At 45.4% G+C, this 17,826-nt stretch overlaps 1 protein-coding gene across 8 annotated transcripts in view; it reads left to right on the plus strand.

Annotated features, from left to right (window-relative positions):
* GRAMD1B (GRAM domain containing 1B) overlaps positions 1-17,826 on the plus strand; it is a 129,318-nt gene that overhangs the window by 81,434 nt on the left and 30,058 nt on the right. Inside the window, exon 1 of one of the 8 annotated variants that reach the window (XM_065697348.1) lies at positions 15,353-15,656. The exons of the other annotated variants lie outside the window; for them this stretch is intronic. Within the exon in view, the coding sequence (XP_065553420.1) occupies positions 15,646-15,656 (11 nt within the window). The 5' untranslated portion in view covers positions 15,353-15,645. Of the gene's footprint in view, positions 1-15,352; positions 15,657-17,826 lie in introns of those variants that run through there. 8 annotated transcript variants of the gene reach the window in all.

Raw genomic sequence — 17,826 nt, forward strand, 5'->3', positions numbered from 1 at the left:
TATATATCTCTAATATAAATCAGGCCAACAAAGGTTTACATAAAATCTTGAGTATATCAAAACTATTTTAAATCCCTGATATATCAAAACGACTTAGTTGGGATAAATCACCTTTGAATTAGCGTGATGAAATCAATTTAATCAGAACTTTATCAGGTGGGAACGGTTCCATAGTTAACAGTGGAATGCGACTTTGTAGTTGGGATTGAAAGTGCAAAGTGGGTGACAGGAGCAATGTGAAGGCCTGTTTCTATTCCTTAATCCCTTTTCTCTGTAATGAAAAAGGATGTCATCATAGAAATAACAGCCTCCCTCTCCAGTGTGCCGTTCTGCATCAGTCTCACTTTAGTGCTCTGAGATCCTTCCCTGTGAAGTGTGAGAAAGAAGTGAAGTTATTTTCCCTCTGTTGTTTTATTTATTATTTTTGGTGTAAAGAATGAAAGCAGCCCAGCACAGCACTAGGCAGCATCTTGTGCTGGGCCCCAGGGGACGGACCAGAGCCAGGGATGACTCAATAGGTCATCTCTGCCTCTAATTTCTGTCATTTTATCTCTAATTTAATTACCCTGAGAGCCTTTAAAATTCTTCTATATATACATGGCCATGCGTAACACAGGCTGTACAAGTGATATAACTGTTAGCATTTGAAAATCTTCCCTTTTTATTCCTTTAATTAAAAAGAAAACCCAACTCGTGCACTGATTCGCTGCTTTATGTGGTATGCAGTTGGGCTGATGAGTTGCATAATAGCTTAGCGTACTACCGGGAGAGCAAAGCATGTGTTAGGAATGCTGTGCTCATGTGTATCTGCAATAACATGGCACCCCCCTGCATTCGGTTCCGTACCTACCCATGAGCAACGCTGGACATCTTTAAGCGTGTCACCGGTGAGCTTTTGCATACCCAATTCTATCACAGCACTTGTAATACGCCAGGTTGAAGCTAGCCAGTTAATTTAGTCAGATTCAGAGCTGAGCAAGTGAGGCTGGTAGGTTCTTATGGGGGACATAAGAAGATTACTCCTGTGCTAGCTGAAATGCCGCAGTGATTCAGTAGGTGACGCTCTTATCTCTGAGTTTTCTCTGTCTCAGGGTCCTGGGGGCACTGCGCTGCCCTGGGGGCTGTGTTCTGCTGGGGAGGGCAGTGAAGGTCCTCATCCGCTCCCCTGGAGATGCTTGTGAGAGTGCTAACCAAGCCCTGCTTGGGTTATCTCTCCAGCATCCTCCCTTCATCCTCCTCTGAATCCCAAAGAGGACCAAGTCAAATGGTCTGATTGCTTGCCTTATTTAATTGAAGTATAGAGCATTTTGGGACTATGCAGTAGTTACTGTGTTTTACCTCTAGGATGTTTGCAGGCAGTTTTATTTATCTGACTGTGCTGCAGTATCCAGGCACAGAAGGGTAAGTTAAGGATGTTATTTCAAGTCCTTAAACACCTCAGAATATGTGTTTGTTACTAGTGGACTGATTAGTATGGCTCTAGAGAGGGACAGATCTAAGTATAAAATACACTTTGCTGTTTGTCAGACTTGGTTAAGGTACTTTAACGTGGGTTGTACGGCCTCCACTATCTGCAGTGAAATGGCTTTATAGGGTTAGTATTTATCTAAAGAGAAGAATCACATCAAATGCACGGCATACAAGCAGATCTTTTGGTCCTTGCTGTAGAAGTGTTCATTCCAGTTCTAGATGGCACTGCTGGGGTTAATGCAGATTTCCTTATGGAGCTGTTCTCAGGCAGACACATGATTTCTCTCTGTACCAGGAAGGGCAGTAGCACAGGGACAGAATGCTGTCAGCAGGAGCAGCCCGCTCTGACCATTAGGAAGAGGACTTTCTCTTGCCTGTTTTCAGGCGACCCATTCATTTCATGCTGTTAGACTGCTCAAAATAACATAGTGCATCTTATGGGGGAACCTCTGGCCACCTCCGAGTCTCGGCACAGGCTTGTTTTGGCACAAGGTAACGTGCTGATCTCTAATACGATGTCATGCGTTTTTGCAGTACGCCACCTAATTCTGCCCAAAATGATCTCATCACCATCTGGTATCATATCACAGCATAGCTGCATACCATGGAGTCATTAGGTGGTCACAGTACGCTGCAGTACAGCAGAACCCTGATGTGTAACCGTCATCACTTTACGACATCAAAACATGACGTAAGGTCCTGATGTACCAGTGCAGCATCATGCTGTTCTATACAACATCCTGGTATCAGAAATGATACTGCAGTCCCTTAGTATGTTGTTATTGCCATAGTCAGGGCCTAATATCTTGGTCTAATAGGTTACCTTCATGTCACAGCATAATGTTTTTATACCCTTGTATACGGCTTTATGCTGTGATGTGGGATTGCAAGAGAGAACTTTGGCTTCCAGCCTTACATCACTGTTATCTCATGGGTCCTTAGGGGCTATAATAAGCCAGGCCCTGAGCTTTACGCTTTGGAAGGCAGAAACTACTGCAGCAGGGTGGGCAGCTTTCCCTCCCCATATATCTTAGGCAGTGCTGCTCACCATTAGCCTTCTTCCTCATATGGGGGTGCATAATCCAGCATAGACGGATACTAATTTGGATCTTTTATGAAAAATGGCAATCGAATGACTGAGGAGTCTTGCAGGGATAAGAGCAAGCTGGTGGCTGAACTCGATACCCCATAAATGGGATACTGAACAAAAGTCTGCTCATCTGCTTTTCCTCCTTTTGTGGTTCCTTTTGCGCTGCTTGTGCTGATTTGTTGGTTGGAATATTTCTAAGCCGCAGAACCTGCTATAGGGAACCTACAGAGAAAATAAGGGCCAAAGGCTCTACCTAAAAATAAAACTGCAATTCATTTTTCTGCTAGTGCCTGTGGGTGAGGAAAAAAAACCCCTCTCAATGTTCCAACACCCTACTTATCTGAAGGAAGGATCTATTATATAGTTGTGGGGGTGGGATGGGAACTAGGTAGGGTTACAGAACAGCAGAGCTAAAATTAGAAGCCGTTTGATGTCAGGGAGCAGTGAAGATTAACGTTAGGCAGTTTCAGTTGTGTGTGCTGTGAGGCTGCCACTTTCGGGAGTGCAGGCAATGATACCTGCTCTTTCAGTTGGTGTGTCAGCATCTTGGGGCCACAAGCGTCTAAGAGGGAAGGGAAGACGTTTGTGCACTATCACATACCCAGTCTTTACACTGTAGTCCTGTGATGACTTCAGGATCTAAACTAAAGGGTTGGTGGAAAAGGGCCAGGAGGAATGTGTTCTCTATTGTAGAGAATCACTCCTTGCCATAATACATAAAAATGACCAATGTGGGTATTTGGGATTCTTGCCTCCTTAACTGCATAGTGAAATGATGAAACTGTTTAAATGACTTCCAATTTCGTATCAATACTGCAAAGAGCTACTGTGTGCAGTGAACACGAACTTTGTTCTATTGTATTGCAAATGAAAGATGGATTTCCAAATCAATTCTTCCTCAATTTTTTGGGGAAGACTAGTGATATGGTTCCATCGAAGTTACGTAACTGTGCTGTTGTGCCTTTTGTACTGTTCAACCTTCATGCTACAGGTTGAAATGTTACGTTTCAGTGTTCTTTTCTCCCATCTTCATAGATTCTTCTGCATCTCCCTGTTTCTTCTCTGTGCTTTTTATTCAAAAGGAAGAAATAGGTGCTGATAATCCTGCTGAAAGCCATCAGAGCTGACCCACATACATACCAACACGGTGCTAGCGTTTTGGAAAGAAGAGGCTTTCACTCCTCCTTATAAATTCTGCAAATGGATCTTAGGAATCAGAACGTTCCCATTTGCTGTTGATGCAGCAGGAAGAGGAAACCATATTAATAGGTCACTTGTTTCTCCCTGCATCCAGAATATTCTGACCATTTTGGCTGAACCTCTGTCCATAAGACACAGTTTCTATCCTTTTCTCTCAATAGAAAGAAACTTTACGATGCTGTGTAAGGTCACCCAGAGAACAACTTTGAGGAGTACCGACAGATCTATTTTGTAAATGGTTTCATAGCTTGATGAAGTGGTTCACAGCAGGTTTTGTGCTAATTTCTCTGGGCTTTTCAGTAGTGGGAAGTGCTAGTAAGCAATTAGGAGCCTAATCCAAGTGCACAAATGTCAAGGAAAAACCTTGCATGTAATTCACTGTACTCGCAATCACTGAGCCAGAAATAGAACCAAGATCAGACCAGTTTTTGTCCTGGACTGCCATGCTGAATTAATACCTTCAGTGGTAATATGGTATAAAGGACATGTGAAGTGACTATTTTAGTAAAATATATACATATATAAAATTACAGTGGAAGGAGGCTATTTGAAGAAAACCCGAGTCAGTATGAAGCCCTTGCTCTGAGACTTGGTTTGCTGAAGCTCTGTGTGATGACAGACATGCAAAAGTAGCCCTTTCGTGTTTTCTGTTTGCTATGCGGTATGGTTTTGGCATCAGTTTTGGATTTAAAATTGGATGACCATCTGTAATTTTATTCTCTAATACCTGTCTATGTGCTTACTGAAACCTCTCTGAGGGCAATGAGGTAGAAGAGCTCTTTGACTTATACCATGAAGACATTGTGCTTTGCAGAGTCAACACCCAGCATCTCTCCTTGAGCTGCAGATTATTTTGGCTAATTGAATCCTCATCATTTGTTTTGCTCTAAAACGGCCTTTTCTGCTTATCAGCGGGTAAAATCACCTTGTGCTCTCTCTGGTCCTTCAGCAGCCTCATAAATGTCAAGTGAAGGGCAAACTGCTTGGGAGGTGGTCTGGAATTCTGCAGCCATTGCTTGCTCAGGGCCTTGAGATGAATGAGGCTGCAGTGAGGATTCTCTAGAGATAATTTTCCTCAGTTATGCAGGAGGAAAAAGCATGGAAAGAGGCAAATTGAGTTGAGAAGAGGCTGTAGATAACATTTAGCAGGTTCTCTTTTCCACTCTTCGAACTGTTTAACTCCTTGCCCCCTTCAAATGAGAAGCAAGGACCTTCCTGTTGGCACTGGAAGTCACAAGAAGCCAGTTTTAAGCCTTAATCTGTCACTAGCTACTTGTATCACAATCTTGCCCCAGGTGCCCTGCCTGCAAAATACCCCATTCATATATAGTATGCTATATAGTATCTGCAAATATATATATTGCTATTCCATTCATCCTTTGCGCTCCCTTTCACAAGCACAGCTTGATATTTACATGTAACAAGAGCTAGAAATGGTATGTTGAACAGTGTTCCACGTTTTGTAAGCTTGTGATTCACCCTGCATGTGTTAATAGCTCTGTTGAACTAGACAGAAACACTCAGGTACTTCATGTTTCTACTTGATCAAGGCTGTTCCGCTCAAAAAGTGGATATGGTAAGGTCTGAAAGAGCCAAATATTGCCATTGAAGCTCTTGTGGCACATTATGCAAGAATTGCTGCATCCTGGTCGAGATCTCTTTTGCTTAATCACATTTGTCAGCTGAAATTCCTCTTGGGAACAAGACTCTTCTTTGCTCTCTATTCTAAACTAGTTAGTGGTATTCCTTTGGTTGATTAAACAGTGTGTTTGCGGTTGAATCTTCCCTTGTGTGCCTCTGATTTCAGTCCTGGTCAGAAAGTGCATCTGAATGGCAGGCTGCCATTATTATTAGCATTATAATAATTAATACTTATTATGAATGGTAAGTGCTAATTTCCATATTTTGACTCTGGCGAAAGGAAATTGTATAAATTGTATAAATAGTAATGTCAAAGTTAGGGAAATGGAGACCAACCCAAACAAATGCTGCACATAAACCAGTAGCTTTTCTTCCCCTCCTGCAACTTCAATGTGTTCTTGCAGAGCTGAACACAAGATGGTGGAACATTCCCTGAGCCTCTCCTTTAGGAAAGTTTTCCATTTGGTCAATGTTAGGTCTATGCTGTTGATTATACTTTATATTTCCAGAGGTTTATTCTCCGTAAGCATTTTGCCTGGACAGAATGCTCTCTGTGGACATAGCCAAGTGACCCTGGGGGGAGATGCTGTGCTTATTTTCAACTAACATAGGATGTAAATGCTGCCATCCTCATCTGACAGTGTCACAGCCACTCTATGCATACGGAAAAGGAGCAGAGAAGGAGGAATTTGGGTTTGGGTTGGTGGGAGGGGGAATATATATTTGGGGTATATGTTTTGAATCCTTTTCAAACCACTTGGAATACCAGGTTTGGAAGAATGTGGCTTGACTACACCTAATTTCAGGCCTTGGAACAGCAAGAAGGGAAATGGAGGAGAAAACAAATAGAATGAAAAAGACTTGGGGAGGGAAGGAGGAGGTATATATTCAGAAGTAGCAAAGATTTGGTAACAGAATGAAGCATCCACATATACACATGACATAAGGCACCTAATTAACGGGGTTTATCTTTAGTGTAGTAACAGCTCTCTTTAGCAAGTCATTCCTTTAATGAAATACTAAGCAAACAAGCCTGTTTAAATGACAGGAGAAAGAGATGGCAAGGTCTGAGGATTCCACGTTGGCAAGGTCTCATCCTTGGGCAGTGATGGCACACGAAGTGCTGTGAATTAAAAGGTTTGCACTGGAGACAGGGGCATTTTAGAAAGCTGGCAGTATGTTAGAGCTGTAATTTTGGTGTATTTCTGACCCTCTAGGAATAGAAATAAAGCAGCTATCGAGCTCTGAAAGCAGTGCCCTCTGCTCATGAGGAAGGAGATGGGGTTGTGGCTGTGCAGCCCTCAGAACTGGAATTTGTGTTTTTATAGAGCTGTCAGCTGTTTAAAAAGCAGCGTTCTCATGTGGTGGCCTTGAATCTGATGTACATTTTAGGAATGAGGTTTGGGAGATGAACTGTTGCTTAACTGCAGGCTATGAAAGCAGATACGTGTCTAGGGGTTGGAGCTTAGAGAAGCTGAGCAATATTCAGTGGCTGGCTGAAGGCAGTAAAACTACATCATTGCTTCAAATGCCTGTTATGTTATCTTTCCCCAGCATTTCCAACAGGTTTCCCATTGATTCTCCCAGGTTTCTGTTTTAAAGACGGGTGAGAGTATAAATGATTTTGGAAATGGATCTAAGACTGTGGTTTTTGACAGTGAGAGAGGCTTTCAAAAGAAGGGCCTTGCTCCATCGGGCTGGGCTGCTGCCTGTTAGGAAAATTATGGAAAGCAGAGTTAGAGACAGGAAAAAAGGGTGATGGAATTGAGGCATTAATCCGTGCTCCTGCCAGTGCAGGACAGTTCCCTACTGTTCGTCTTTACTAATGGTTACCTAATGCGGTTTATAAACATGACAAGTGAATGAGTTTATACCACTTCTTTCATGCTCTTGGCTGCAAGGATTTGACTTCAGCCTCGTTTTTTTCCCACAACTGAACAGAATTGCATTGCTTGTTGTTATAAAAGCTTTTACTACTGCTTCTCTTTCTCTTTGCTGTTTACATTCTTCAAATACTTGTTGACCACTTCTCTTTGTTTGCCCTTTGAGTTTCCTTTAATAAATGAGCCTCGTGAATATTGTGATGTTTTTGCTGCTATCCTTTGAACTTGTTTCTCTGTAAGAATAGCTTTCTGATTATATGACAGCACCCTTATAATAAAGTCAGTGGTGGAGATTAACTGATCATACAGAGCACATAATTTCACCAGCTTCCATGAGAAGCGATTGATCGGATTTACGCAGCTCTGAATCACATTAGTCCTTCCTGCTCCTATATCGTGTTGCAAGAACACATCTAATTTGCTTCGTGCTCTTACCCTGCGCACTGAGGGGCTGCGCTGCTTGCTTGCTTTCTGTGTATTGCTGGGCCTGACTTTGTGTTTCCCCCTTTATACCTGTTTGGAGTAGGTACAAAATCAAGGGCAGTGGTATGGCAGCATTCTTCATGCTTTGCCCAGAAGAGAATCGGTCTCTGTTTGTATTGCTTGTGAGGTAGGCTTTTGTATGTGTGTTTATACACACTTTCAATATGAGTCACACCGCTACCTTCTGCGCTAACCCCTCTGTAGAAGCTGGCCTTCCAAGGAGTTTGTGTTTGGAAATACCCCTGTGCTGAAGACAAGTATTTCTCCTCTTGCTGGCTGTGCTGCCTGCTGTTGTATTAGGGGGGTAGATGGTTTGTGTTGTGTTTGATAAGGTTTAGAGAAGGCTGCATAGTCCCTCCAGCTCAGCAAGATAAGCTGTAGAAATGACTAAATAGGGTGATTTGTGGGAGTAAGGAAGTTGAATTTAGAGGTAATTGGGATGCTTCGGTCCATGCCGACTGCTCTGCTCCTTTGTCATCACAGAAGCACTCCCTGGTGGCTTTTATAATGGGGATTAGAGGGATATTTAATAAAGCTTTTCTAAAGTGCCCCTGCAAAAATGCTTAGGGTGCCAGGGATGTGCAACAGCGTGGAGAAGCTGTACAAGGACGGTAGAACCGGGTAGGTAAGAGCAGGAGAAAGGAAGAGGTCCTGATATCTCATAGCTGACATCAGTGTCTGGAGTGAGGAGCAGCCAGGGTTAACTGAGCTCCAGCGATGTGGGCTACAGGGCATTCTTAAAGAGACAGTGGGAGCTTTTCTTTCCAGTGGGCAGCAGCCAGTTCAGATGCCAGAGCTGGGTAGCCAGTTGCAAAGAAGGCTTTGTTTCAGCCATGCCAAGCCGTTATCGGAGCGAGGAATCTTTTTGTCAACCACTTTTGAGAGCATAAAATGCATCGGAGCAGTGAGATTCTTGCCTGCTTTAATGGTCTCTCTCCCAGCAGAACTGCTTCTGCCTGCAGTTTAAATGGTGGTTTCGGAACCGGAGAGCAGAGGAGCAGGGAAGACACGAAGCTTCACTGCGGGCAATGCGATGTGCTAACAGGTGGCGATGCCATCACTGAGCTCTTCGTTTCTCATCTCGCAGGCAGGCAGGAGGACTCCTTCCTGTGGATGCAGGTTCCTTTGTGTCTGTGTGTGCATGCTGAGGTCAGGCAGTTCCTCAGGAAAAAGGATCCCCTGATGCAGTGCAGGGCTGGGGTGGAGGTACAGAGGGTCGGGTGGAAGGGATGAGAGTGTGGGGGGGAGAAGACTCTGGTGGAGCAATGCTGTCTTTATGGGAGTAAAGGCTGCACTGAGTTTGCTGTTTTAGTGTTAGTGAGTCTCTGGGTGAACCCAGCAGGTAACAGGAATCTGAACCCATCCTGGAAGAGTGTCAGGCAAGGTTAAGAAAGTCAGTGGGTGAGAGTGGGGAAGAATCCAATACGTGTGAACGGGTGTTGGGATTGAAATCAGGAGCCTGAAGGTTAGAGACTGGGGTAGTGCTTTGGAGGAAGGCTTTAGGAGGCTGCTTTTGGTTGGGATAAACAGATTGGAACAGTCCAGAGGAATGGTGAAGCTGGCGGAACTGAATGACGTGACGTAGAAGCGCACACTGCACCAGCCAGTGCTAAAGACAGACATCGGGCCCTTTTAGGGCCCTTTTCCTCTTCCTTCTCTACATAAATCTACTCACAGGTCTGAACTGTTTCAGCTCAGTGCAGCGTGGAATAAGGAGCAGAGGGGTAGTGAAGGGATTGGAGTGGGGCATGTCTGTACCAGGAGACCGGAGCCCAGCCCCTGGCACAGAGCAGCCGATGTGCATTTTGCTCTCCCCAATGGCAGCTATTGAAGCTTTATCCAGCTGTCAGGGAATTCTCTCTTTGTGCTGAGCTTGCATAGGAACAGCATATCTGAGGGAGCAGAGCGGGATGTGGCTTTGTCATCTTTGGAATGGTATGCCAAGAACGTGATGTGTTTGGGTTGGGTTTGAGGTGCAGTTTTGCTGCTGCTTGTCCCCTGGTGGCTACCTTCACAATGTAACGGGAAGCACAATGGCATGATATTCAATTCCATCCTGAAGGGATAAGGAAAGAAGGATACACGGATAATGGAGGCACTACTGTAATGATTCCTCAGGGACGTGTAACTAATAGGTGACCTCCTGTTTCTGTTGCTATTTTCCTTTGTGTGTGTGATAGTTGTCCCCTGGTCAACCTCTTGTTTTGCTTTTCCCTTCATCCTCTCTCGAGCTGGGATGCACTCGGTCCCTGGGAGTCGAAGGTGCCTCCCTTGATTGCAGCAGGGCTTGAAATCAGTGCAGCCTCTTTGTGCCTTTCAGTGCATGGTTGAAGTCTTGCACTGTATGTAAGCTTCTCACAGTGAGGGCCCTGTCTGCCTATAACCTGCCCAGCCCTCAGCACGGTGCTCTAAAACAAATAAGTACTGGAATTACTTTTATTAGTGCTTGATCTTGGAGAAATCAGTTATTGATGTACTTATTGTTCTTCATTTTCAAGCATGCTGACTGTCAGCAGCACAAGTGCTTCTGGGGTAAAATATGCACCAGCTTATCATCAGTGGGCTAGAATAGAACATATCATGGTTTTGGAGGAAAACAAGAGATGGATTTAGTATCGAGCAGAAGCTGGCAGAGGATTTAGGGATATGTACGTGTCTTTGTAATGTATGATTAGAAACTCAAGTCTGAGAATTTCAGGAAGGTCAATTCAGCCACCCTTTTCCACTGCATCATCCCAGTTTCCAGACCGGGGGCTATTACCTGCCTATGGTCCATGATGCATTTGTTTTGTGCTCTCTTTTTATTCTGCCCAGGGTGCAATGCCTGCCTAAATTGGGATGTTTATGAAAGCAATAGCTGTAGTTACTATAGGGAGCTTGGGCAGTTCCGCATGTTATGGCAGTGGATGCTGAAGAAGCTGTCTGGAAATACACTGGCCGTGCTAGAAGTGTTTGTCCTGTGTGATGTAGGCTCCAGCTCTTGCTCAGCCATTTCACTTGTTGATGCTGAGCCTAATTCCCTGCACACTCTTTGCTAACATCCTTTCACCTTGCCTGCTTTTGGCTTTCCACACGCTGATTGTTTGAGCGTGGTGCTGCGGACAACAGGTAGGGCCCTGTTTCCTAGGTGAGGTGGGACCTGCTCGGTGTGAATGCCTTGAATTCTGTGTGGTTCCTTTTGTGCAATTAAGGAGAGCTAATTAGCTCCTTTTAGTGCTGTCTCCTTGCAGAGGTAGCTGACCTCTTGTTAATCCTGGATTAAGTTCTTACCAAGAACTGGCTCTTTGTGTGTCCCAGTTAAGACGTTGACACTTTGTTCTCTCCTCCTTGTTCTCCTCCCCCTCTTCCTCTCCATGCCTTTGAGCACATGATTGCCTGCCTCCTCCATCCCCCACTACTGTAGGAATCCATGTGCTCTTAGCAGCCACTGTATCCTGCTCCATGAAAATGCCATTGTCAGCTCAGAGTTCTCTAAAATGCTTTTTGCTTGATCTGGTACCTGTCTAGGAGCTCATTCTATAGGAGGGAGAAGGAAGAGTTTTGGGCAGTGATCCTTACTGCTTAACAGGGTGAGAATACTGTGGGGTTTGAAGAATAGCACCCATTCTGTACGCTGGAGGGATGCTCCATGGTGTGAGCAGGAGCCAGCAAACAGGACCACACATCCCAGTCAGAGAACTCACCCTGTACAATGCTGTGCATTCAAAAGCAGAGCCCGTATCTTCATAGTTAAGGAGGAAAGCAGCTTCTGTGCTCCAACAGTGGTATGAGCAGAAATATTCAACATGTGCAAAGTAGTAATTACCACCCAGCTGCATCAGTTAACCACTAATGCTAATCCTACTTGGAGATCTTGAGGCTGCAGCACTGTGAGTTTTCCCTGAGGATATGCTTTCTTGTACATCTCTGCTATGTCTTTGAAGACAAGGCCAAAAGTACTATGAAAGTGTAAGTGTCCCTGGTTCTCTTCTGAGCTCCGCTGAAAAGCAGAGATGTTGGGGAATAACTGTTTAAATCCTTTAAGCTTTCAAACTAGAGTGTATTAAAATTGAACAAAGAATTATTGGGAAGGGGAAATGAAAAACCTTGCGTGTTTTCAAACCCGTGTTCCCAAACACTTTGCAGAGAGACCTTGAAAGACTGCTGTTTGCTTCCCTATCACTGGTATGGCTTACCCTCCCTGTAAGCCATACCAGTTTGAAATAGAGTTTGTGTCAAACCTACCTGCTGCTCTGTAGGTCTGGATCTTCAGTCACTGGACTGTCTTGTGTGTATCTATCATCAGCCCTGGGCTTTAATGACTCGGACAATGCATTGTTTCCTCTCACCTGAGAGATGCAATATGCATGAGTGTGCTTGTGTTACGGCTGGGTCTGAGACAGCAAACCAGAAACCAGCCTTCCAGCAGGCAGTAAAGGTATGGCTTCTGCTGAAGAGCCTGCCACAGATGGGCATGATCTGAATTAGAGCATCCCGGGAGGGAGTGCTCCCGATGTATGACCTTCCACCTTGCTGTAGGGGTTGGTATTCAGGCTGTGGTGTGTGACCATGTCATGCCACAGATAGCTCACCACTCGCTCCTCCTGAAGCTGTCCTTCACACATGAAATAATGCCCTAGTGCTGGTCTGGATCCTTTAGTACCAGGGCAAAGGTTTAGAGACATACGTGCAAGCAACCCTGGGTTGAACCTTATGGATGTGATAAAGTTTGTAAAGCTTTTGATATGTGGCATGATATTTCAAATTACCCATAGCTCTGCCTCTTGCATGCTATCCCAGATAAACCTAAGAAGCTTTTCTCTAAGTCCTGCATTTCTACCATTGCTCTCACAGTGTTTTTGGAAGCAGAACTCTCATTTTATTCATCTTCTCTCCTGACAAGTCTGAAGAATGGGTAGGTCTTAAACTCCTCTATTGAGTCTATCCTGCCACTTTTGCTTTGGGTCTCCATGTTCTCTATGGTTCCAAATCTGAAGCAGCCATTAGAGTGAATTTCCTCACGGCCTTTAGGGCAGCGTAGCTCTCATGTGACTTATGAAAGTAGTACCTTGTTCAGACCTTGCTAGCCATTCAGTCATGGCAAAATGCGTAGAGGCTGAGACACTTCCAACTATCTTCACACATCTTTGAAAGCCATAAGAAAAAAAAAGCACTGAAAGACTCATAGGCTGTAAACCAAAATGGGACCATTCAGATACCTCTGTGAAAGCCCTGTTGAATGCCAGGTATAAGACTCTTCTGAATTGATTTTTGCTTGAGCTACAGAACAGCATTTAGGAAAGCGTAAAACCTTGCGTAATATTGTTTGCCACAGATGGCTAATCTAGCCTTGAATTAGTTACAGTGGTTAGTTCTGTTTATATCCAAAAATGCCTCTGTCTTGTCTTTCAGCACTTGGTACTGTTGCACTTTCATCTGTTACCTGCTATTATCAAACTCCTGTTCCAGCTCGTCATTCCTTGCCCTCCAGTCTGTGTTGGATGGATTCAGTGTCACTATCTTTACTGTTTGTTGCTCCTATCTGAACCCCGTCCAGTTTATCCTCATTGTTCACGTGTTGCAACCAGGTACAGTCATTTCAGTGGGGGTCACACCATCCTTGGGTATGGAGGTACCATTGCACTGGACCCAGGGAATGGGAAAGTCTGTATGTTCCATGCCATTTTCTTTAAACCTGTTTGTAAATGCCCCAGTTCACAAGCTTTTGTAACCATTTGGAACTTGTAATGGTCATGTATGAAAATGAAAACACAAGGTGCAAGTTCTAGTGGCTCTGGGGCTCACCTTGGGTTTTCTGACTGGATAATGATGTATTCTTGCTCGTGCTTAGGTTTGTATTGGAGAAATGCTTCAATGTTCCCAGTGAGGACCACAAAGTGTGGGTTTCTCAGTTGCAAAACACACCAGGTTTACCCATAAACACTGGAACCTGGTCCAATGAATTGAAGGTTAGAGTCTGGAGAAGAAGGCATTACTTCTGTGTTGGCAGAAGGTCAATGTGTGTGAGGACAAAACCACTTCATTGCCAGTTGTTACTTGGCTTTACAACTTCTCCTGTTAGAGACTGTTCATTTCCATGCAGCTAGAAAGCACCATCCTTATGGGGACTTGCAGACTTAAAGCCTAAAGTGAGATGTTGCTGGATAAAGTGACAAATACGTTGTCAGCTCTTGTGGTTTTGGCACAGATTCATTTTGTTTGGTACTCCTTGTAAATCCCCAATGCCTGTAAACACGGAACTACACGGGAAATACTATAACACAAGTTTAACTGGAGAGAAAAGCTTGAGAACAGAACCCGAACAAGTGTGTAATGGAATTAGAGGTATGAAAACCAGATTTTCTTAGATGAAATCGCATTTTGTGTGCCACGTTTATGTTCAGGGTGAAAGTTGATGTATTTTAGATGCTTGTGGTTGGCAGCACTGTAAATGGAGAAGGTGAAGAAAGAAGGCACTGCAGTCCCTCATGGCACAAAGAGGATGCTGATGGATCTCTTAATGGAGCAATGCATTTGTGAGAATAGTGGCATATACACAATGAACCCACGTGCATCTGTGTGTATTCCTTGAGCAATATGAACAAGACGATGGTACTGTTGTACTGTCTGGATAAAGGCATGTATGGTGATAGCGTTTTCCATTTAACATCATGTTCAGCATTTGAATTGCATAGTGTCAGCAGTCTGCTTGAGCACTGATTCTCAAGTGCAGAGCACCTCCTGCTCCCACTGATTTAATGAAATGATGGATAATCAGCCTTTTGGAAAGATGCTTTTTTTGGGTCATTAGCATGAAAGCTGTGACTGATTCTGTAAAGCAAAGAGAGAACGGTCACCTCTGTGTAAGGAATGGGTAAAATGCAACAAAAGAAGGGAAAGGCCCTCCATCCTTCAGCCTATGGAGTTTATATTGTACTGTGAGAGCCCTCGAGAGGGACTGAAACCTTCTTATTCTGGGATAAAGATGTCCATGAGTGGGTGTGTGGTGTTAAACCGAGGTGTATGTCCCCTAATGAAACACCATATACTAATGCTGCTCTGGGGTTGTAAACTTGGCTTGATAACCTGCCTTTTAAAATGCCAGGCCTGTTTGCACACGGATAGGCATGAAGAATGAAACCGAATGAACGTTTCTAGGTGAAGCAAGCTAAATAGAGTTGAGGTCACCTTAATTCCGAGCGAGTGTGTCCTCACGGTGTTTAACTCGGTTTAGATAATCCACTTCGCCAGTTAATTAGGGTTTAATTTCCCCTACTGTTCCTGCATGGACACGCTCCCAGGTTTCCAAACTTTCTCCCATGTGCGTGAATGGGCCGGTGTGCGCGCAGCGAGGATGAGGACGGTCTCCTCAACCTGTAGGATCCTCGCTTGTCGGCTTTGCCAGCCTTGATGGGCGGCATCTGAAAGTGGCAGGTATGACGGGGGGGGCACTGGGGAGATGTTGCAGGGTCCCCCCCCCCACACACTGTTGTGTCTGGAGAAGGGGAATAATGAAGGCATGAAGGGGGCTGCATTATGTAAAGCAGCAGCTCTTGTCTGCGTGCGCACGCGTGTGTGTGCTGCTGTGCGCGTGTGAAAGAGCCAGCAGCGACGGCAGGGGCCGAGCCACACAAAGCACCATCAGCACACAGAGTGGGGAGGGAGGAAGGGAGGCTGAGCCATGGCAGGAGCCCCAGCACGATGCTGAGGGACGGGGCTCCCCGTGAGGAGCCCCTTGCACCCCCCGTTTCCCAGTTCCCTTCGGGAAGGGCTCTGAGATGGTGCAGGAGGTGAGTACCCTCCCACCTCGCCGCTGGCCCACCCTCGCTCGCCCCTCGCCACGCACGAGTGCATGAATGAATGAATTCCTAGCCGCTCCGCGCTGCACTACGGTCCCTAATGGCTACCAGGTTAGTGTTACTCTCCTGTTCCTTCTGCTGATGCCTCTCTTCCTCTCCCCTCCGCGTCTGTATGTGCCGTGTGTGCATGGATGTGTGTGGAAGGGGCGTGCGTGCTGTGCTCGGCACAGGTCTGCCGAGCAAATCTACCACCGGAGACATAAGCTTTCAAGGCAGATTAAATCTGGAGTCCATGTTGGTTGCCGCTGCTGCTCCTTTCTGTTTGGGGGACTTGAAAGCAGACAGCGTGACATCATGTTGCAGAGATGCTTCGTTTCTTCTCCCTTCCACAGGCTGATTCCTTTCCCCCCTTGTTCTCCCCCGTGCACGCACCCTACCTCTCCCACAGTGGAATTGCTAAAGCAGCCTTTTTGATTGTTCGAAACCACCGATGGGCAAAGCTGGTTGTGTGCATTTTCAGCTTCCATTCCCCTCACCCCTCCTCCTTTTCCGTTCACGCCTGCTGTCTCCTCCATCCCCCCGTCCCCAAAGGGGCAGTTACTGCTCTCACAGCAGCTGGGGCTATGGAGGGAGGCAGAAGGGGGTTGATGCCGGAGGGACAGGCGATGCGTCACGGAGGGCAGCTGGAGCCGCTGCAGGAAGATGGGGTATTTGTTTGCCCATGTGCTCCCCTGCTCTCAAAGGGGCTCGGAGCATGCACACTGATGCCTTGCTTCTGCTCTGCGTTCCTCGCTCTGTTTGTGTGTTTGAAGTGATGGGGAGGGGTGGGATTTGTTTTGTGCTGCTTGTTTTAGGCTGTCCTCCAGTGCCTATACAGGTGGCTTCGGGTTTTGGCAGTAGGAAATGGGGGATGCTTATAGGCAGTGAAAATCTGCTGAACCCCCATTCACTAAAGAGTTGCTGTTATTCAGATCACTGGCGATTAGCATTGTCCTGTCTGTCATGGAAAGCACTGATTCAGTACAGAGGATATATTCCTATTCCCTTGCTTCATTAAATCACATGCATATGCAGGAGAACTCCTTTTGAAGCTGGTAGATTTAGGATGGAGCTTGTGGTTTTGGCTCAGTGGGAAGGAAACTTCAAGCGGAATCTCAGAGATGTCTTTTACCTCGGTGCAGTAACTTTGGATGCCCAACATTGTGCCAAGGGAAGCCTCCAACTGTCTGTGCCACTGAAAACCAGAAAGCTGGATGAAGCGAGAGAGAATATGTTGTGTATGGGGACAAGCCTGAACCAGGTCCTCAGGACAGAGGGCTGTGTGTGACTCCAGCACTGAGGGTGACTGGCTCTTCTCAGTATCCCTTGACCCTCTTTGGTTTTAAGTGTCAGCTGGACGCTGTATGGTTGGGGGGGGGGGGGATTGCATGGAGGCTATCAGGGCGAGGGGCTGTGAAACTGTTGCATCGTTGTTTTCACAGTGGTAAAGGGATGAAGCATCAAGAGATGAACAAAAGAAATCGATTTGGTCCCAGCTTTGACGATTACAGCATCTTCCATTAACTTATGAAAGCTGATGCTGATGAGCAGCAGGAATGAGTGGGAAGCTGTGCAGCTCCGGCTTTGTCTTCTACTCCCCAGATACTCAATATCCCTGTCCACCCCCGCTCTGTCGCTGATAAGATGTGGTGTGAGGCTTCGCTAGATGTTTAATCTGTGGTTTAAGAAAACCCTGCCACAAGGTTGGAATGTGGTGAGGGAGATGCTACCTGTGCTGGGGCCGAAGTCCTGGGATGCTCATAGCCTTGCTATGTTATAGCAGGAGACAGGCAGAAGGGAAGAGTGCTTTTGCTGCTGTTGAGGTAATCTAGAAGGTGTATCATACATATATCCTCATCCAAAATGAGCATGGCTCTTTATCACTACCTATTTAGTGCTATATTGCATTATTCTCCCTGGGAACAACGGAGATGGACCGATGTGCAACAGCAGCAATGCATCTCCAAACCATTGAGGGATTTTGCAGATAATGAGGTTTAAAATAAGCATGCTCAGATTTATTTTAACTTCACTTTTTATTCTTTGAGCTGTCGAGTTTTCAAACTTTCCTTCACATCAGGGATGGTTTAACACTGTCCTTCATTATTGTGTTTAATTATAAACAAGAACTCGAAAGCTCTGTTTTATCCCAAACTCTGGGCTCTGAGATTTTCAAGAGAGCATCAGCTATTGCCATTCTTGCTGTTAATTACAGGAGCCATTGGCATTGTGGTGGAAAGGA

The sequence above is a fragment of the Lathamus discolor genome, chromosome 17 (assembly GCF_037157495.1).
Source record: "Lathamus discolor isolate bLatDis1 chromosome 17, bLatDis1.hap1, whole genome shotgun sequence".
Lineage (NCBI taxonomy): Eukaryota > Metazoa > Chordata > Aves > Psittaciformes > Psittacidae > Lathamus > Lathamus discolor.